Genomic DNA, 20,669 nt, shown 5'->3' with positions numbered 1-20,669 from the left:
TTTCTGACCTCTTTGACCTTAGCACCACCAGAATGAACCTCTTGGTGTCACGTATTACAAACATGGTGCAAATTGAATCATAATCTCTTTACCCACCTGCGAGTCCTGCCAAAATTCCTTTTCTTGACCTTTAACCTCATCACCACCAAATTTCATCACCTGTAATACAATCATACACATGTTAAAGAATATTTTATCTGTACATGAGTCCTCCAAAATTCCTTTTCTTGACCTTTAACCTCATTACCTCCAAATCTAATGATCTACATTTCAACCACCGGCATTATCAAGAATCTTATATGTGCAAGAATAATCCCAAAATTCCTTTTCTGACCTTTGACCTTCTCTTATACGAGGCTACAAACACATTTTAGCTTATTCTGGGGCTCCATCCACCCAGGGCGCAAAATGAGCCAGCACCGCCTCTGGTCCATCTTTAGTCTCCGCCCCTTCTCCCTCCCCCCTCCCAGCCCACGCATGCGCACGGTGGGGGGAGGGGAGGGGGCTCTTGTGGGCGGCCGCCGGGGAGCTCTCCGCAGACGCGCGGTCCTGGAAAAGGATCGGAGCGAGATGGAGGAAGAGCTAAAATGCCCCGTTTGCGGCTCCCTCTTCAAGGAGCCCGTCCTCCTGCCCTGCTCGCACAACGTCTGCCTGGCGTGCGCCCGCAGCATCAGCGTGCACACGCCGGACGGCGAGCCCTCCGCCGCGGGTGCCGGCGGCGGTGGCGGTGGCGGCGCCGCCGCCGCGCAGCAGCAGCAGGGCCGCGCGTCGGCGGCCGGCTCGGACTACGACTACCTGGACGTGGATAAAATGAGCCTGTACAGCGAGACGGACAGCGGCTACGGCTCGTACACGCCGTGCCAGCTCAAGTCGCCCAACGGCGTGCGGGTGTTCCCCGCCCCGCCGCAGCAGCAACAACAGCAGCGTCTGTGCTCGCTCACCTGCCCGCTGTGCCACCGCAGCGTCTCGCTGGACGAGCGGGGGCTACGCGGCTTGCCTAGGAACCGCCTCCTGGAGGCCATCGTGGCCCGCTACCGACAGACGCGCGGCGCCCCCGCGTCCGGCGCCGCCAAGTGTCAGCTGTGCGACCGGAACCCGGCGGACGCCGCCGTGATGTGCGAGCAGTGCGACGTGTTTTACTGCAACGCCTGCCAGCAGCGGTGCCACCCGTCCCGCGGGCCGCTGGCCAAGCACCGCCTCCTGCCGCCCGCTCAGGCGGGCCAGGGGGGGCAAGCGGGGCAGCCGCCGGCCACCGCCCGGAAGCCGGCCACCTGCGCCGAGCACGAAGCGGAGAACTTCGTCATGTACTGCTGCCACTGCCGGGCGCCCGTGTGCGCCAAGTGCGCCGAGGACGGACGTCACGCCAAACACGACGTCAAGCCCATCGCGCTCATGTGGAAGCAGCACAAGGTAGGAAATCCCTTCCTTCGTTCGTGAGTTATCACAAGATTAGGGATTGGACGTCTGTGGCCGTCGACGGGATCGAAGCCACGGCGTGTTTCTCGTGGGTTTTTTTTGTGTTGTGTACGCTTCACGTACCCTCCCCCCTAGCCAGAGGCTCCCGTAAATGGACCGTGAAAATTCCATCAGGGCGGCGAGGGGGCGTGGCTAAATCATATGAATAGCAGAATATGAATCAAATATGTTCCCTTAATACGCTTGGTTCAAGGTTGATCGCCGATTGGACGCCGCGGGAGATTGCAGAAATGCTATAAAGTGGTTACATTTGGTCATAACACTCCCAACCACAAGGGGTGCTAATGAGCAAGGTGGTTTCTAACTTTTATTCGCCTAGTTTGACAAGTTGGATATTTTCTTATCCTGTTTATAAAGTGGTTTTCTTTAGTAATAAGCGAGCAATAACAGTCTAATTTATTGATTAAAACTTAATGTTTCTTACGAATGCGTTCCTCTATTCATCCGCCATGATTGTTATGATCATCATCATCATCATCATCATTAATATCGGAGCAATGTTTGATCTTAATGCACGTTGATTACGACATGCCTCTCAGTAGAATTACCGCATGGCTTGCCTATTAATATTTCATGTCGTGTCCCTCCCACTCTCCTCGTGCTTGATGAAAAGTGAATTATTACTGTAAACAGACTCTCATTTTATAGCGCAGTGTTCATTTGTTTGTGGCAAATTAAAAAAAAAACAGATAAATTCAGCACTTGCGTTTTGAAATTTGAAAGATGCTGTTACCGTGGTAACTGACGCAGACTAACGTTTCTAGGGAGAAAAAAGAAAAGAAAAGCGGGTCAACCCGACTTGCCTTCTAGAAAGATTAGTCACAGTTCTAGGGGCCAATCTATTTGAAGTGGGAGGGTTGGCATGGCTGAAAATTGATATGTAAATGATGATGTTTACAATTGCAATCATTATTATTGTTATTAGATTAGATGTAATAGCTCCTAGCATACCAGTAAAATCATATCAATATAGAATTGTATCATTTCAGAATGTATTTGTAGATGTTTATTACATTCATGTATTTTGGTTATTCGTTCAGTTTATATATAAGATTTATTTTGATATTTACACATTTTTTGTCATTATTAAAAACATGTTTAGAATATATACATTTTTGTCAATGTTCTCCATTTATTTTTAGTTGTACGTTCATTTATTTTCTTTTTTTTTGCGTCACGTGACTCCCACGCCATTAACCGTACACGCAGGGAATGTAGGTTAACGTGCACTTTGTTGCCTACACGAGCAACGCGTGGGCCGAACGTGCGACGCCATCCCGTTAAATATAGCCCAACGTGAATACCGCTATTTTAGCCATAGCCCATTGAGGTAACCAACGACGAACGTTTCCATAGTGACGACGCTTTATACTTTTTGACTTTAGCGAAAGGAATGTTGTCACAAAATTCCTGACCTCTGTGACCTTTGACCTTACCGCCTCAAAGTTTATTCACTTCCTTTTCGTACGCGGAAAATATCTTACGAGTTTGATAATGACCTTTTTTCTCGTGAGTTACTGCAAAACTACTTTTAGGACCTATGTGACCTTTGACCTCCAGACATAGGGATGCGAACAGGTAAAAGTAAATTTGGCCTACCGTTTGAAAAGTGTCAAGCAGATTAGGCGAGTGTATTTTTCTTTTTTTTTTTTGACTGATTACTCTCGTTTGGCCACCCGTGTGAGACGTCTGGCCATAAAAGGGAGATATGGAACTCCTCAATCACAACCATATAATTCCCCATTTGGCCGCCCGCCCGACAGAAGACATAAATATGCAAACGAGGGGAAATAAAAACCCGGCCGTAAACAGCGGGATGGCGGCCGGCGCCTCCCCCGGGTGTCATTTGGACGTGAAGGTCGAGCGTTTGGGAAGGGCGCCGACGGCCATCCGTTTGGATGCGGGAGAATCGGCCTTGTAGCACCGAGCTAACGCTAACGACGGACTTAGTACAACGGCGCCGGTCAAGGTTTTGCCGCGCCGTTGACTATGGCGAGGACGATCCCGGGGCAGGGAAGCCCCCCCGTCATCCGTCGTCCCCCTCGTTAGCGTCGCCCGGGCGACGGCTCGATGGGCCAGATGGTCTCCACGGCGACGGGCCCTGCCCAAGGGCTCGCTTGATTTGTGACTCATCAAGTCATCCGAGGCGCAAACAGGGGGGAGTGAGGGCGCCCTATTCCTCACGTGGGGGCGGGGTTTACCGAACGCGAGCGAGGAAGGCCGCTCGATGAAACGTCCGACCCGGAATTGACACGTCAAATCCGTTCCAACGGATTTTAGTGCCTTCCGGATTGGACGTCCATCGCCGTCTCTGGCAGCGGATGAGCCAATTATGGCCTAAATAAATGGCGGAGAAAAATGGCGAGGAGTCACCGTGGCGAAAAATTCCCGCGAGCGATTTTGTAGACGCTAACGTTGGTGAATTTGGGGGAAAAAAACGATGATATAATAACTTCCTCCCTTTTGAAAATGGGTCACTATGACTCACTTTGCGATGGCGGGATGCCAACACTTGACTTTGTATTTCCTCGAAGCCCGGCAGAATGGTTTGACTTACCCCGGTGGCGTGTCTGTGCGCGTAGAGGAAGAGGGGGGTGCCGCAGCAGGCTTGATTTATCACCGCCGGGCGGGCACCTTTGTGCGCACGCCTTTCCTTTGTCCCGTCTCCTCTCAATTAGACGCAAGGCTCCTAAAAGAGATAATGGCATCCACTCCAATGAAAAAGCAGCTAAGAGCTTCATTAGCACTCGTTGAAATGCTTTTTCATTAAGTCAAGTGCATTATTTTACTGGCGAAGCCGTGTCGTTTTTGCTCGTCTTTTATGGAATGCTCACATTACAGAATGGTTAACTATTGATTTTTTTTTTTTAGTTTTCCAGACAGAAAATGAATGAAATAACACTTTAATTTACTGCATCTTCTGGACTATAAGTTACACTTTTTTCATAGTACGGCCGACAAATACATTTTTTTTTAATTCTGACCCCCTGTTATGTTGTTTTTTTAATGCAACAGTTATTTGGAAATGCTCACAAAAGTCTATTTGTTGATTTTTTAATTGAATTGAATGTTTTTATTGTGATTATACAAGTATAATGAGATTTAAAGCTTCACCACAAAATACACTTGAGCATATTTTTGTTCAAAAATGCAACATTGGACCTCTTCAATGTGTATTCTTTGTAAAAATACAGTATTTTTTTGTTTTATTTTCTGCAGTGTCAACTCTCCCAGGCTTTAAACGGCGTTTCAGACAAAGCTAAAGATGCCAAAGAGTTCCTGGTCCATCTCAAGAACATGTTACAGCAGATCCAGGTAAGAAAAATAAATAAATAAGCTTCTTTAACAAACAAAAAAAGAATTCTACACGAGTCCTAGCACTGCATGATACTAACTGACCATGGCGACCTCGCGATGGTCGCCTGAGGAGCGGCAAGGATAAAAATAAATAAAGCGCACGTGATACACGCAATATTTGCAACTCTGCGGCCTGTCCACTGAAACAAAGTCACGAGCCGGATTAAAAAAATAGTCATCTCAAGGTTAATTATTCCTTGTTGAGAAGGACATGTCATTCATTGTGTCAACTGCGAGTTTGGCTGCCAAAATAAGTACACGCTTAATCCGCTTTTCACAGCGACAAAGCAATGAAATGAGAACAAGCCACAATCTGGACATCCCCACAAGAAATGACATATACATATATACATATATATATATATATATATACATATATATATATATATATATATATATATATACATATATATATATATATATACATACATATATATATATATATACACATACACATATATATATATATATATATACATACATATATATACACATATACATATATATATACACATATACATATATATACACATATACATATATATACACATATACATATATATACACATATATATATACATACACATATACACATATATATATATATATATATATATATATATATATATATATATATGTATATATGTGTGTATATGTATGTGTATGTATATGTATATATATATATACATACACACATATATATTTATACATATGCATATATATATATATATATATATATATATATATACATACACATATACATATATATACATACATATATATATACATATATACACATATATACATATATATATACACACATATATATACATATATATACACATATATACACACACACACATACATATATATATATATATATATATATATATATATATATATATATATATATATATATATACACACACACATACACGGTATATTTACGGTACTGAAACAATTTTGAACTACAAATAGAAAATGTCCAGAGAAAGCACATTAGGCACCCAATTTTATTTCTTCATAATAATAATAAAATAAAATAGTTAGATATTTTTTTCAACCTTATTTTATGAATTTAGATTTTTTTTCCTCCCTTTTATATGATTAAATGTCGCTATAGCTTTGTTGCGTGTTAAAATAAGGGGGACGTCTTTTTTTATTGCTACATTTGTCTCGGTTTAAAAACGCAGAGTGAAGAGTTAAGCTAGTTTTTGACAAAGTGTGACTTTGAATGTCGGGACATTGTTGATTCAGGAAAACGGCGTGGAATTGGAGGCTTGCCTGGTGGCTCAATGTGACGCTCTGATCGAGGCTCTGACCCGTCAGAAAGCCAAACTCCTGACAAAAGTCACCAAGGAAAAGGACTACAAGCTAAAGGTGAGCAAATAGCATTTAACACCACCCCCCAAAAATGTGACTTCCAGTCAGTCTCCCTTTTTCCAAGTTGTGTTTTCACACTTTCCCACAAGCAAGGAAGGAAGGCCCTTCTGTCCTCTCGCCATCCAACTCGCATCTGCGTCTGAGCGTTACGTAACGGCGACCCTTCCGGGCTGTAAAATCTATTTTCGCGGGATTATCTTTGTCTTTTTTTCCCCCCATTTAGCATAGCCAGAGTTTTTTAATCTGCTTTGGAATCAGACAGATGTTTGTTTGCCCAAAAGCGCCGCGTTTGTTTGGATCCCTTAAAAGCAGCACCTTCCTCTTTCAAAGAAGGAAAAAATAATTCGCTTTGAAGCGACTGGACGCCGGGCCGAATCATTTCGCTGACAGGTGAATAATCAAGCGCCATCCCGTTAGCCATCAAATTAACCCGTGGCTAATTAAAATGGCTTCTCCTTCCTGGACAAAGCTCATTATAACGCAGCCATTATATTTTATTTTACATTTTAAATTTACTTCGCATGACTCAGAAGCTAAATTATTAACTCGCGTTGAAACGGTGTTAATTTAACGGCATATTATTTCATTGCGAGTTAAAATGGATGAACTTTTCAATTCAATGACATTTACAAATATGGGATTAACGGCAATTCATCTCAACGTTATCCTGAATATGAATTCATTGTTCACTAACATTAACTAAATAATGACTATTTTTAAAATCATGATACAGAACGTCGCCCTCTACTAACTACCACAACACATACTCTTTGAATACCAAAGAAAATGGCGTACCTAACAATCAGCTTCGCTTCCGTCGCTCTCCACCAGGTGGCACGTGACCAAATCACCCACTGCACCATGCGGCTGCGTCAGACCACGGGGATGATGGAGTACTGTCTGGAAGTTCTCAAGGAGAACGACCCCAGCGGCTTCCTGCAGGTGAGAGACCAATCAAAATGGAGACCAATCGCCCAAAAAAAAAGGAATATTAATATGATTTTTAAATCCAGATTTCAGACGCCCTGATTAAGCGCGTGGCGTCGTCTCAGGACCAATGGGTGAAAGGCAACCTGGAGGCCAAAGTGGGCCCGGATTTTCAGCTCACCCTCAACACGGACCTCCTGCAGCAGACCATTCTCCAGCTGGACTTCTGCCAGGCCAACGGTAAATACGTCCAATCCGTAATTCCCTGTAAACAAAACACATTAGTTGCCAACCGCAACGACACCCACCAAAACGCAGTATTACCGTAATAACTGGATTTCCACCCACCCGACCAAACAGTAAATATGTCCAATCCGTAATGTGCTGTAAACACAACACATTGTTTGCTAACCCGAACGACACCCAAAATGACTTAATGCCGATATTCTCGTTAAAAAAAAGCACTTGGACCGCCTGCGGGTTTAAAATGGAGGACTGGGTTATTTTAATGGCACTTTTTGGCCAATAGCGCCTGGATGCTAAAGGACTGTTATTAATGTTGATGCTAGCATGCGCCTCATCAGCCAAATGGTATTTCCAGACGCGCAGGATGGTCCCTTATTGAAACAAACGCAGCAGGCATCGGGCTGCGCTGAAGCTGAAACCGACCCGCAAAGTCCAGGAGGTATTATTTTCCCCCACTTGTCGTCCCCCCCCCCTCTCTCCCCCGCTATCCCTCCCCCCGGAAGCACTGACAGTGTATTCTGGTGGAGAAGCGTCTTCCCCCTTACCGTGACACCCATCCACCTACGCATGGTTTGTTTGGAAAAAAACTCTTCGGGTTGCCACTTCCTTTCCCGCACCAAAAAGAACCCACCGACTACTGACTGGGATTTATAGCCTGCGGTAGCCGTCTGTTTTCTTTTTTAATACAGATCGGCCCCTAAAAAAATTCAAACGCAAGCAACGCCATGGGCGGTTTAGTTTTAAGGCAGTAAACAGAACTACCGTGGCTATAAATGCAAATTTGATGTTGAAATATGCATCTATGGAATCTATACGTCCGACTGCTTCCTTCCCTCCACTTTGTCTTTTACACATAACGATTTTATTTTTATAAAATGTTGTTCTCAAATATTGCATAAAAAGGCTGAGTTGGCTGAAATGGAAAGAATGCAACAAATAATGTTTTTATTTTTTAAATAAGAGGGTGCCATATCCCAATTTTGAATGTGTTGCCAATTTGTATAACAATGAAGATAATGGTAAGGAAATTGGACTAATAATCATACTTCCAATTTTTAGTCATTGCCCGGCCTGTCCGTTTCTAAAGTTTTCCCATTTTTTACTCTTATTGGAAATATCTGTCTAAAATCGGCGACCTCTCTCTTTAGCAAGGACTACTCTGATTACACTCTGCCAATTTCCGCCGTTTGCCCACCGAATGAACCCAACCCCTTGACCGCTGTTAATAATCCACTGGATCCGCAGTCCGGCGAACCGGATTGAGACGCCCGTCTTTGAACCCGTGGTTTTCCACCCAAGCGTAGTGACGCGCGACCCGTTATCCCCTCCTTAGTGGAATCCGGCCCCCCGGTGCCGCCGGCCCCCTTCTTGCAGCTGGAGAAGTGCTGCAGCGGCAACAACAGCGCCACCCTGGCTTGGAGGGTGGCGGCACCCCAGGTGGCGCCCATCGAAGGGTACATCCTGGAACTGGACGACGGCAACGGAGGGCAGTACAGGGTGGGTTATGACCCGCCACTAGTTTCTGACCTATTGACGGCACAGCGGGATTTTTCTAATGGTGCGAATCCAATCATCGACTTTCCAAAAGGAAGTGTACGTGGGTAAGGAGACGGTCTGCACGGTGGACGGTCTTCACTTCAACAGCGTGTACAACACCAGGGTCAAGGCCTACAACGTGGTGGGCGTGGGCCCCTACAGCAAGACCGTGGTGCTCAGGACCTCCGACGGTATGCCGCGTCTTACAAAATAGCTGGAAAAATGAAACTCGGCCATTCCTGCAAATCACGAGCGCCTCGTCTTTTCCCCGCAGTGGCCCGCTTCGCTTTCGACCCCACCTCGGCTCACCGGGACATCGTACTGACCAACGAGAATCTGACGGTGTCGTGTAACAGCTACGACGACCGCGTGGTGCTCGGGACCGCTGCCTTTTCCAAGGTGACCTTTCTACCATGTCCCCCTCACCCCTAAGTGCAATTTAAATCATCTCCTACGACGTCAGGGCGTCCACTACTGGGAGATTCTGATCGACCGCTACGACAACCACCCGGACCCCGCGTTCGGCATCGCTCGCATCAACACGGTGAAGGACATGATGCTGGGCAAGGACGATAAAGCCTGGGCTATGTACGTGGACAACAACCGCTCCTGGTTCATGCACAACAACTCGCACACCAACAGGTACGTACGGATTCCCAGGCTAAAAACCACGGACAGACGACGACAGTGGGCGGGAACATTTACCTGTTTGCGCGCAGGGCGGAGGGCGGCATCACCAAAGGCTCGACGGTGGGCATCCTCCTGGATCTGACCAAGCGCACCATGACTTTCTTCATCAACAACCAACAACACGGTCCGACGGCCTTCGAGAACCTGGAGGGCGTCTTCGTTCCCGCCGTCAGCTTGAACAGAAACGTACAAGTAAGTCAACTTTAAAAGCTCGAATGTCAAAGCCAGTTGCGTTTAAAGTAGTAGCCATTTGGAGATCACGCAGAACAGTACGTGACAGAAGAAATAGAGAAAATAAAGTAGTAGTAACAGTAAGTACTACTGTAATGAAATTGTAAATCCAGAAATCCTACTCCAGAAAATTTACACCAGCATAGAAAACATTGAGATTAATCTTTGAAATAAGGTTTTCAGCAAATCATTTTGAATATATAGTTCCTAAAATAATGGGAAATTATATAAATTAAACTAGAAGTAAAAGTGTGTTCCATGGCATTTTCAGGTATTGTTCTCTAAGCCCTCTAGTCTGTCCAAGGCACTTAGAATTTCACATCAGTCTTCTAGTGTTGTTTTTTTCTCAGTGTCAGACATCAATCCCCAGCTTTGGTAAATTACATTGCGTGTCCAAATGGCTACTACTTTAAACGCAAGGATAAAATAAAAAAATGTAGTACGAACTTGTATTTAGAAATATGTCCAGCGGGGGCATTACATGCCCTTGTTATTCCTAAATGAATGTTATGTGTAACGGGACGTATATGGCCAGGGTAGTCAACCGATCCCACTGAAAATGTCTCAGAAATGTCTAGAAATTCTCACGGCGTTTTCCATCTCGCTTTAGGTCACCCTATCGACAGGCCTGGACGTGCCAAGGGACCTCAAACAGTTGGCAACATCAAACTGACGGCCTTCTACCTACGAGCCCACGACTCCGCCATTTGGTATAGCTCGTAAGATTCAAATCCCGTCCGCTGACCCTCGACACCAACAGTCGCTTTGTACCGCAAGGCAATTAACACAATTAATCACACTCGGCAGGGCTACCGCTAACGGTTTCGCATCAATATCTTACACGGTGCCTTGACGAGGCCAAATGACGAGGAAGGCGTTTTTTTGGCTTTTGTTGGCGTTCAAACGGCAACTCGGGTTGTTACTGCCGTCAAATATTGATGAGTTTCGCTTTCAATTCAACGTGGAAAAATGTTTTTGAAGGCAGCTTTTGCGTAGTCTCTTTTATTTTACAGCCTCTCCAAGGTAGTTTACAACTCTGTTTTTTTAGGTTTAGTCTCACGTGACCTGTCAGTATTATTATTATTATTATTTGATCGACTCGGGCTGTCGTCGGTTGTCAATTACATTTGAATGAGTCTCAAGGCGCGGCAATTGATAAATGACACTATTGAAAAGAAACGAGAGTATTTAACCATTAAAACAACGCTTTATTAAGCTACGCACATTGCCATTGCCAATTTTCTATCAAAAGACGGCAAATTGGAGCACGAGACTGGCATTCCATCTTTTAGCGCTCACTCCGACAGGGGGAAAATGTGTGCTAAAACATCAATGGCGTTGGAGTCTCTGCGTCATTGAGATCTAACAAGGCCGAGCGCATTTCTCCCTCAAAGGGCATCCCAAATATGGTTGCGGCAGGGGGGGGGTAAAGCAAGCGCATTTGAAAAATCTCAAGGCAAAAAAAGAGAATATTTTATAATGCACGTCGGGAACGAGTTTTTTTTTTTTGTCACCTCATGGTAATTTGATAGCGTAGTTCCTGCGGTGTCGCCTTCAATGGAAAGTGAAGCGGCTGTCGATAACTGCAAAAGATCACTGTGACAAAGGAAGGGAAGACTGAGCCACTTTGAAAGACCTGTTTTCTTTTAACTTATTAACAAAGAGTTCACATGAGTAATTTCGTATATGATTTGCATTTTGTAAATAGTGCATATGCCGATAATAATGGTGAAAATCCAAGTTTACAAATACTCTATGAAGAGCTGCGTTGTAAATAGCCTCCTGCGTTATTTCTTGGTACTGCCAACTGCTGTCAAAGCACGCCCTCTGCTGCTCGAAAGAGGAACTACAACCAGTCAGGATTATTATTATTTTGACCCTAAGCCATTGCATTTGTTTGACCTTACAAATACTGTATACCATATAAATATATATCAAATGGGTTGCTTATTTTCTGTATATTTCCCCAATATTTTATTCAGAGGTGTATAATGCAAATCATATGCTAAAAATATGCTACGTAATTTTTTTTGTAATGAACCATCCATTTTGTGACGTCTCTCAGCTTCGCTTGACTGAAATACTTTGAAATACGCTGTCGTGCTAAAAGTATTTGGCAATATAGTATGAATTTTGTGAACATCATTTATAAATTATGGACAAAAGTATTGGGAAAAGAAAATTGGAAGTGGCCTCAATTTTTAAGTATAAAAAAACGCATCTTGACAACAAAAGGTTTAAGAATAGGCATTCATGATTATTTATTATAATACCTAACTATGTATAGCAATAGAGAATAGTCATGACAACTGACCGGATAAATGGAGGACAGGAAAAACTGGTTTATGACACTGAACCATGTCTTCACTTGCATGTTTTCCCGTCCCAATACTTTTGTCCATACGGCGTATTTGCGACAAAGGGCTTTAAAATTTTAGGAACAGCATCCCGAGCCCGTAATACGTCCATGAAAAAAAATGGCTGCTCACTGTGTTGTCGAGTAACGGTGCGGCAGCGTCTTTTTTTAAATTTAATTTATTTTTTACCTGGCAACTGCCCACCCATGAATGTCTTAAAACTTTACATATTTATAATTATGGTGCTTTGTGTGGGGAGTGCATGTCCTAATATTTCAAAATGATTTAGTGTTGAAGTTAGTAGTTTTTGTATATCGCCCTCTTCTTCGTTTTGTTCCAATTTGCTGCTGTTTCTATTTAAAAGTGTAAATATACGAGAAGCTAAACTAGCATTTACGTAACTATGGTTAATTCTTTGAACCCGATACCCCTGGTTTAAAAACGCCCTGTTCCCGTCTCTGGCCAAGCTGTGAATGTTTTGTACAACTAAATTGTTTGTATATGAGCATAAGAAAAATAAACACGCAAACAATGTGTTCGTTTTCTTTGTTTATACAAAAAAAAAAAAGAAATAAATAACCTGTGATGAAATAAGTCCATTTTTTGCATTGAAATCAGAAGGTACAATGAAAATTTAGTTCCTTCCTCATTGTTTACCCCACAAAAAATAAAAAAAAATCCATGAGATCATCTACAATTTGCTAGTATGAACCATGATGATTTTAACTTTTGTGTTTTGCATATTTCTAAACCCAGAAATGCAGAAAAGTGGACTTTTGAGTCTTCCATTGAAGTTGAAAAGTGATCTAGTACGGCCGCTCAAAGGCGGGAAAAATGGAAAAGTTTCCTCCGCGTTGTGCCCACCTCATTTGCGTCCCATCTTGGCCTTGATGGTCTGGATTTCCTTGGGGCTGAGAACCAACATGCCACCCTTGAAGCGGCCAACTTGGCCCGTGGGCGCCGAGGAAGAACCCGACGACTTGGATTTCTTGTCCCTGCTTGACACCGACAAAGGCGTCACTCAACATCTCCATGGTCATCCTCACAAATCTCCGTAAATATGAACTCACCTTGGTTGAGTCTTCTTTCTCTTTAGGCCCTAAAAAGTCAGCAAAGCACAGCAAAAGCTTTAAAAAGTAGTCATTTTGATACTTGGATATGACTTTTGTCTCTTACCGTCTTCTGCTCCTCCTTGGCTTTCATTTTCTTATCTTGGATTTGTTCTTGCAGGGCCTTGTAGTTCACATATTTCTTCTTCGGGGGCTATTGGAGTGGACAAGGAGTCAACGAGCGGCTAACACGTAGAGATAGTCAAAGGGTTTCGTACTCGCGCGCCCAACATGATGGCTCGCTCTTCCTCGAAGACTCGCTGCTGTTCCTTTTTGTAGCCCGTGATGCCAAAGCGATGGACTTCTAGTCGAGCCTTAAATGCGACATCAAACATAAAGTCAACAACTAAAATGACATCACATCAACGGTAGCAAAAAATAAATGACCTTCTCCAAACTGAGACCTTCTTGTGACGTGCCTGCTTCTTTCTTCAACATCTTCGGCAAGTGGAGAGCAAAAAAAAAGACAATGAGTGACGAACAACAATGTTGAAGTGTACCTGTTAAGGTTTTAAAAGCGAGAAATAATAATGGCAGTGGGTCCGTAGCCGATCAAATAGTCAATATGGCCCCATATGGCTATTTAGCCAGTAAGAATTCTGTGTGGGGTAAATAGTAAGAGACTACATTTTATAAGGTTTATTTCCTTAATGTGCTAATTGATAAGGACCTTTATATAAAGATTACTAGGCCTACTCAACTTTTATGGCATGCATTTATTAACAAAAGCACACAAAGATTAATGGTAACAGTATTATGTTATCTCACAGATGTCTACATAGTCCATTCAACCAATCTTATTGAAATTTGATGTGTTATTGCCACTTAAAAAATAAACAATAACTGCCAATTATTCTGAGTATTGCTTTAGAAATAGGAGAAATATTGCCAAATTTCAATTCTCAATGGATTGACTTTGCCTATAGTCTACATTAAAGTAGTATCCCTGTGTTTTGATGACTCAAAGACAAATCTGAGCAATATTAATATAATGCTGAGATAGTGTACTGTTATTTGATAGAAGTTGTGAAAATATGAAAGGAGGGTAAGGGTTTACTATATAAATAAATAAGATATACTGTCACACTGGCTAAATAGCCATATGGGGCCATATAGGCTATTAGACCGGTTACCGGCTACGGAGCCACTGCCAATAATATATCCCCAAAACTTACAAGTGTTTGATTGACCACAGGAATCTGTTTGGGCTTTTTGGGTCTCTTGGCGGGATCGTAGTAGTTCACCACCTCAACCTTTGGTGCAACTGAACCTGTCATTGGAATTGAATTTTAAAAAATGGATGGCCATGATTGAATCTGGTTTATTAGTTGCGTGATGTTGACCTGGACTCTGAACGGTCTTCTCTCCTCCATCTCCTCGGTCTTCATTGCCGTCTGCAGGAGCATCTTCTGGACCAACTTCTTGCTCGCATGTTTCTTGCCTTTTCTTTTTCTTTTTTTTCACCGTTCCACCTCCTGTAATAGAGTAAAACAAGTAAACATCACGCAGTTAATAACTATTTTGTTTACAACATGACGTCAGTCCTATTCACTATTTAGTGAACTCGTTTTTTTCTTCAGTGAAGCAATAACATTATTGACTGAACAGGGCACCAAAAGACAACACTGTAAACGTAAAATTGAATTTAAACGCGTTGTATAATTACGGTAACCATTTTTATGCAGGCTAGCGGTTAGCAATTAGCCTCCACCTTTAGCCACAATACGCAACACGTTCTGAGAGACTAAAATCAAATTCGTACAGAAAAGCTACTACTTGTGCTAACATAGCAGTCGTAGAAAATAACATTTATCACGGTAGCGTGCAATTATTAACGTTACTGAGAGAAACAACACACGTGGAAGTTAGCTCGAAAAGAAGCTTACTACACTTACCAATGTCGTATAAAGAATTCAAAACCTTTTCGAGAAAAGCACAGTCGTCGTTATCTTTACCGTTCTCTTCTGGCTTCATTTTAAATGTTATTTCTTTTTTAAGTAAGCACTAGACGAAGCTTGGAAGTATAAAAACACGTGCTAACGCCAAAATATGTTACGGCTTGGTCAGTCTCGGATTCCGTACGTGGGTTGCCAAAAATGCCGGAAGTGGGAAACTAACGCCCATGTGATGTTTTTCCTCGGGAATCTCAGATCACTTTTGTGCTTTATCAGCGGAGAGTGTGGTATAAAATATTAAAAGTCTTGCTGAATGCCGCGTGGCCTTTTCCCTGTGGAATTATGGCATCCAAAGCGGTTTACTCGGTATGTCTAGGGGCTAAGCTAACTCTACCCAGTGTGTGTGTGTGTTGTATTTGACATTGCTTCTCCTTATCGCAGCTCACTAAATGACAAGCTTTACGAGTCATATTCTTATTATAACGCCACTAAATGTCATTTTAAATGATTTTTGGTTCGGTACTAAAAGTCGTATAAACCAGTGAGTTGTTGTCAATATTTACTTCCTGTTTAATGTGACCTTTCGCGTTCTGATTCGTCACGAATATTTAAATAAAGTTACATTTTAAACGTTTCTGTGCTTAACGTTTGTATTTTAAATATTTGGTATGAATTGTATTTTTTTGGAAATATAAAAATATAATTTTAAATGTGGATTGGTTTTCATTTGGAGTTAGTTAGTTGCAGGAAGTACCAACAAAGGTCAAGGTGTTTATTTTAATTTTAAAAAAATCCTGGATGCCATTTTTTTCGTTGTTTTTTGAAATATAAATGAAAAATTTGTCCTTGTGGAAAAATGACAAAATGCATGCCTTCCATTTTACACAAATATTTTTTATCACTATGTGCAAGTAGAAATAAAATACTATTTGTCCAATTGAGTCATTGGGACATCAACAATGTGAAAGTTGTCAAAAAATACTAACTTACTTGTCACTTTTTCTTTAGCGTGGTGATCCCATGCTGAAAAAGAGAGACGACTTTGAAGACATCTTGGAGGAACGGCGCCAGTCGAGCGACCTCCGATACGCCGTCAAGTGCTACACGCCGGTCTTCTACAAAGGCTTGACCCCGTGCACGCCGGACACGCTCAAGAACGCCGCGCTTCACTCGGAAACCGTTCGCTTTGTCATCCGTCAGGTGAAGACTTGCCCTGTTTTCAAAATAAAATCACAAAAAAACAGGATTATTCATTTTTATTTATTTCCTCTTAGGTAACCATGGAAACGGGCAAGGAGCTGAACGATGTCCAGGGAGAGGCGTCGGCCATTTTGGATGAGATGGCTCACCGCCTCCAACTTGGCACCGTTCGCTTTTTCGCCTTCACCCTCAGCAAAGTGTTCAAGACGTTATTCCGGAGTGTCTGCGTCAACGAAGAAGGCATCCAAAGAGTGAGAATTTACAATTTGACTAAAAGTTTTGGAACTATAAAAATATTTGGGGACTCCCCGTACCGTTATTGTTTGTTTACAATGTTACTATCTTAAAAAAAAATGATTGTAACTGACGGCCATTTTGGGGCGGTGGTTGGAAACTACAAAGATCTCATATTGACGCAAGACGACTCACTAACATATAATTCAGTTTTCCTTTTGGCAGCATGCTAAGCTAGCACTTTGCTATTAGCTTCAGCAGGCTATCCAAGAATATCCGGTTGTCCTCCTGCCGAGTCATCGCAGCTACATGGACTTCCTGCTAATGTCCTACATTTTGTACACCTACGACCTGGCCTTGCCCGTCATCGCCGCCGGGATGGGTACGTCATCATCGGTCGCGGGAGTCCCGATGGAGACCGCTCACTATTTTTTTTCCACTTCCAGACTTCATGGGGATGAAATTTGTCGGCGAAATGTTGAGAATGTCTGGCGCCTTCTTCATCCGTCGCTCGTTCGGCGGCGACCGGTTGTACTGGGCTGTTTTTTCGGAGTACGTGAAGATCATCGTGAAGGTGAGTAGAGGGTTTCCTGGCGACCGGTCTTTTTTTTTTCTTCTTCGTACTTAACAAAGCAGTTTTCAGAACGGCTACGCTCCGGTTGAGTTTTTCCTGGAGGGGACGAGGAGTCGGACCGCCAAGTCTTTAACGCCAAAGTTAGGTAAGAAAGACCGGATTGGGCGCCAATGATTCCCACATTTCAACTTCTTCTCGCCAAGGTCTCCTGAACATTGTGATGGATCCGTTCCTCAAGGGCGAGGTGTTTGACATCCGCCTGGTGCCGGTGAGCATCAGTTACGAGAGGATCCTGGAGGAGGCGCTCTACGCTCGGGAACTTCTGGGGGTCCCCAAACCCAAGGAGTCCACGTCGGGTCTTTTTAAAGCCAGGAAGATCTTGCGGGAGGATTACGGCAGCATCCACGTTTACTTCGGGCAACCCGTGTCGGTCAGGAGTTTAGCCGAGGGTCACGTGGACCGTCGTCAGTTCGTCTTAACGCCCAGGTGAGAATTTTTGGATCTTCTGGATGATAATATTCATAATCTTGTTTGTTTTTGTCCAAGACATATACCGGAAAAACCAAGCGACGAGATGGTACGCTTCGTCAACGGCGCCGCCTACAGGCTGGTGAGGGCGCAGGAGGAGAACTCGGTTCTGAAGCCCTGGGTTCTCCTGGCCACGCTGATCCTGGAGAAGCAGGACGTGGCGTTGGAGGAGTTAACCCAACGGGCCGTGTGGCTGCGGGATCTGGCTCGCCAGTTCGGCGCCTTCCTCCACTGGCCCGGTACGGCCGGCTTCTTTGTCGTCATGGCGACAAAGAGCCCATTCACGGATTGACGTGGTGCGTTTACGTTCCTTTCCCCGAAGATCACTTACGTCCTTCCGAGGTGGTGACGTCCAGCCTGGCGCTGCACGGAGGTCTGGCGAGGGTCTCGGAGGGGAGAGTTTGCCTGGAACCAGGTGTTTTGAATTTACACACTATCAGGCTGGGATTTTTTTGGGCGGCCATTTTGGATGATTAGTTTTAGTCATATTCTAAATGTGGTCAATTTTGGAACGGTAATGCGGTGGATTGCATCTCACTGTTTGTATTGGTGCAAAAGGAGAGGTGGGCGTGGCCAGCTCGCCGGAGGAGGAGCTTCTGAGCAGGGCGGTGCAGGTGCTCTCTTGCGCCTCCTACAGGAACCAGGCTCTGCATGTCTTCCTGCGACCAGGGTTGCTCGCTTTGGCCCTGCGTGCCGTCTCCTCCGGGCGAAAACGTGAGTCAACGTTAGCATCAAAATGAGTCATTTTATATAAGTTTTGCTTTTAAAAAAAGTTTTGTTTATTTTTTTTAACATAAGGGAATATATTAAATATTTGCACTCTCCTCCTCTCTAAAAAAAATCCTCAAATTTGGAATAGTAATAAAAAAGATTTGTAGTTTCTACTGGATGAAAACAATTACTTGAAAATATATTAAATAAATTTCTTAAAATATTTTATGGATTATTAAGTGAGTCATAATTGCCTTTTTTTTTTCATCTTCAAATGACTAGAAAACATTCCCACTATTTATTCATATTATGAAATATATTATTTACATTGCCAAATCACCAAAAAGTGAAACAAATTATTCCTGTTAAAACGTTTAATTTTTTTAGGGCAATTTATTGCATATTTATTTTTGAACCTACTGAATTTTTCACTCCCTCTAGAGGACATTTTCGAGCACTTCAGCGTCCTCCGAGACATTTTCTCCAACGAGTTCATCCTGAGCCCCGGCGCCGCCGTGCAGGTGAGCACCACCGAAGAAGAAAATGTCTATTTATTTATTTAATTTATATTCATTACTGTGACGTACAGGATTTCGAGGAAGCGTGTTACCTTCTGGAGAAAACCGGCGCTCTGCAGGTCACCCGACTCGACGTGACCACCACGGAAACCGGGCGGGGGACTCTCCGCTTCCTGGCGGGGGTGCTGGAGCCTTTCTCGGAAGGATACGGGGTGAGTTGTTGGCGTTGTTACCTAATCCGATGTTTCACCATCGATGTCTCGTAGGCCGTCTGTGACTTTTTGGTTGACGAAAGCTCCCGAGCGTTGACGCAAAAGTCCTTCGTCCCCGCCGTCCGCCGCTTTTTCGTCAAACTTTTGCTAGCGGGTGAGTCGTTAAATTTCATTTGAAGTGAGAAGACTAGTCGATGAGTTAACCTGGCGATGTTCTGACGCAGGGAAGCTCGCACACTTGGAGGTGTTGTCGTCGGACCTGCAAAAAAACGCTTTGGCCGCCCTGATCCGATTGGGCGCCGTGCGGAGGTAGGCTCGGAACGCAAACGGCGAAGCCACGCCCACAGACGGACGGCAGAATAACGTTCCCTGGTCTTTTGCTTTCCTGCAGAACTCAGTCGGGAATTCTGAGCGTCGACGAGGCCACTTTAAGATCATCGCGAGACGTTTTGGGTGAGTACGAGCAATTGGATTTGCATTTTAATTAAAAAATGAACTCATTTTGATAAAGTTGCGTTACCTTTTTGCGCAGGAGGGAAGGCGGCGTCTCGGAACGTGACGGCGACGGCTCGCCTCTGAGTTCAAAAGGTCGTCGGCAAAGTGGTTTCAACGTTTTTTGGGGAGCTAACATCTTTCACATCAGGTCAAATATATATTTTAATGTGCTAAAAAATGAAAAGGACAGTGGAATCATGTTTACAATATTGTAAATATTCAGACTTGTTGATGAACTGCTTTTTCCTCAAAATGTGTCAAATGTGTGTGAACTTACCTCAAGAAAAAGTGGATTGGAAGTACATGGCAAACTTTTTTAATCCGCTTTTTGTGTGTGTGCCATAATTCATGGGTAATAATTAAAGAGTTTACACAATAATTAGCGATGTGAGATGATTTGATGGGTCAAAATTAGACATTTTATTTGGCACGCAGTCGGACATAAAATATGGGAAATTACTTGAAATGAAAAAGTGGGAAAAACACAAACAAACTAACTTGTCATGCCAAATATAATAGTCTTAATGTTGGATTTTTTCAGCTCCAAAATGCTGTACAATGCAAATCCATTGATTTAAAGACTAAACAAACTGTTGAAAAAGCCATTTTGAAATCCAGCCTAATTTTTTTTTGAAAAGTAGAACAAGAGCAAGTTTTTAAAGAAAAGTTCCTACTTTTTCTAAAATTGGTTCATACAAATAATCTTATTTTTGCTAAATTCAAGTGCTAAATTCAAATGCTAAAACCTACCAATAGTACCTTGGCCATCTTGGCCTCCACTGAAGCCACGCCCCCTTTCCAGGAAGTCCCAAGTCAATCCCCAACTCCCCGAATTTCCAGACTAATCTCCCAGAATCCCCTTCCGGCCTCCCTCCTTTACCCACGGGAATTAATCACGCGGCACGTCGGCGAGGAAATAAGGTGACATTTTGCCATAATGAGAACGGCGGGCGCCAGGGCGTCAAAAAGTGGACGTCGGGCCATCCCGAC

The 20,669-nt window shown here is 43.5% G+C and overlaps 3 protein-coding genes across 9 annotated transcripts; 2 read left to right on the top strand and 1 right to left on the bottom strand.

Annotated features, from left to right (window-relative positions):
- Positions 1-96: 96 nt before the first annotated feature.
- Positions 97-15,736, bottom strand: fsaf1 (40S small subunit processome assembly factor 1). Of its 6 annotated transcripts, none has more exons than XR_013296895.1 (14): positions 15,208-15,736; positions 14,656-14,787; positions 14,488-14,582; positions 13,700-13,750; positions 13,531-13,626; positions 13,380-13,466; positions 13,274-13,302; positions 13,068-13,201; positions 11,361-11,442; positions 9,631-9,788; positions 7,325-7,408; positions 7,012-7,152; positions 4,034-4,165; positions 97-159 (listed from the first exon to the last, which is right to left on the bottom strand). XR_013296895.1 is itself a non-coding variant. In XM_077587609.1 (9 exons), exons 1-8 carry the CDS (start codon positions 15,284-15,286, stop codon positions 13,069-13,071), a joined length of 702 nt encoding a protein of 233 aa, XP_077443735.1. In that variant the 5' UTR covers positions 15,287-15,736; the 3' UTR covers positions 11,356-11,442; position 13,068. The 6 variants fall into 6 exon arrangements, 3 of the variants coding, with proteins under 3 accessions (XP_077443735.1, XP_077443734.1, XP_077443736.1); XR_013296898.1 differs by having other exon boundaries at positions 13,068-13,198; positions 15,208-15,734; XR_013296896.1 differs by lacking the exon at positions 11,361-11,442.
- On the top strand, positions 507-12,737 carry trim67 (tripartite motif containing 67). 2 transcript variants are annotated; one of them, XM_077587604.1, is made up of 12 exons: positions 507-1,410; positions 4,696-4,791; positions 6,091-6,213; positions 7,048-7,158; positions 7,230-7,383; positions 7,745-7,828; positions 8,723-8,886; positions 8,978-9,116; positions 9,200-9,324; positions 9,389-9,567; positions 9,645-9,807; positions 10,457-12,737. In XM_077587604.1, the coding sequence occupies exons 1-12, from the start codon at positions 571-573 to the stop codon at positions 10,517-10,519; spliced, it is 2,241 nt and encodes a 746-aa protein (XP_077443730.1). In that variant the 5' UTR covers positions 507-570; the 3' UTR covers positions 10,520-12,737. The 2 variants fall into 2 exon arrangements, with proteins under 2 accessions (XP_077443730.1, XP_077443732.1); XM_077587606.1 differs by lacking the exon at positions 7,745-7,828.
- On the top strand, positions 15,392-20,058 carry gnpat (glyceronephosphate O-acyltransferase). Its single transcript, XM_077587607.1, has 16 exons — positions 15,392-15,573; positions 16,216-16,407; positions 16,482-16,658; positions 16,894-17,023; positions 17,088-17,215; positions 17,285-17,360; positions 17,419-17,701; positions 17,762-17,982; positions 18,066-18,158; positions 18,302-18,457; positions 18,896-18,975; positions 19,044-19,184; positions 19,239-19,338; positions 19,409-19,493; positions 19,576-19,637; positions 19,717-20,058. Exons 1-16 carry the CDS (start codon positions 15,550-15,552, stop codon positions 19,761-19,763), a joined length of 1,995 nt encoding a protein of 664 aa, XP_077443733.1. The 5' UTR covers positions 15,392-15,549; the 3' UTR covers positions 19,764-20,058.
- Positions 20,059-20,669: the final 611 nt, after the last annotated feature.

Source organism: Stigmatopora argus, chromosome 19 (genome assembly GCF_051989625.1).
Source record: "Stigmatopora argus isolate UIUO_Sarg chromosome 19, RoL_Sarg_1.0, whole genome shotgun sequence".
In the NCBI taxonomy this organism is placed as follows: domain Eukaryota; kingdom Metazoa; phylum Chordata; class Actinopteri; order Syngnathiformes; family Syngnathidae; genus Stigmatopora; species Stigmatopora argus.
Note: the sequence above shows the minus strand (reverse complement) of the source record. Positions and strands in the feature narration are given on the sequence as shown.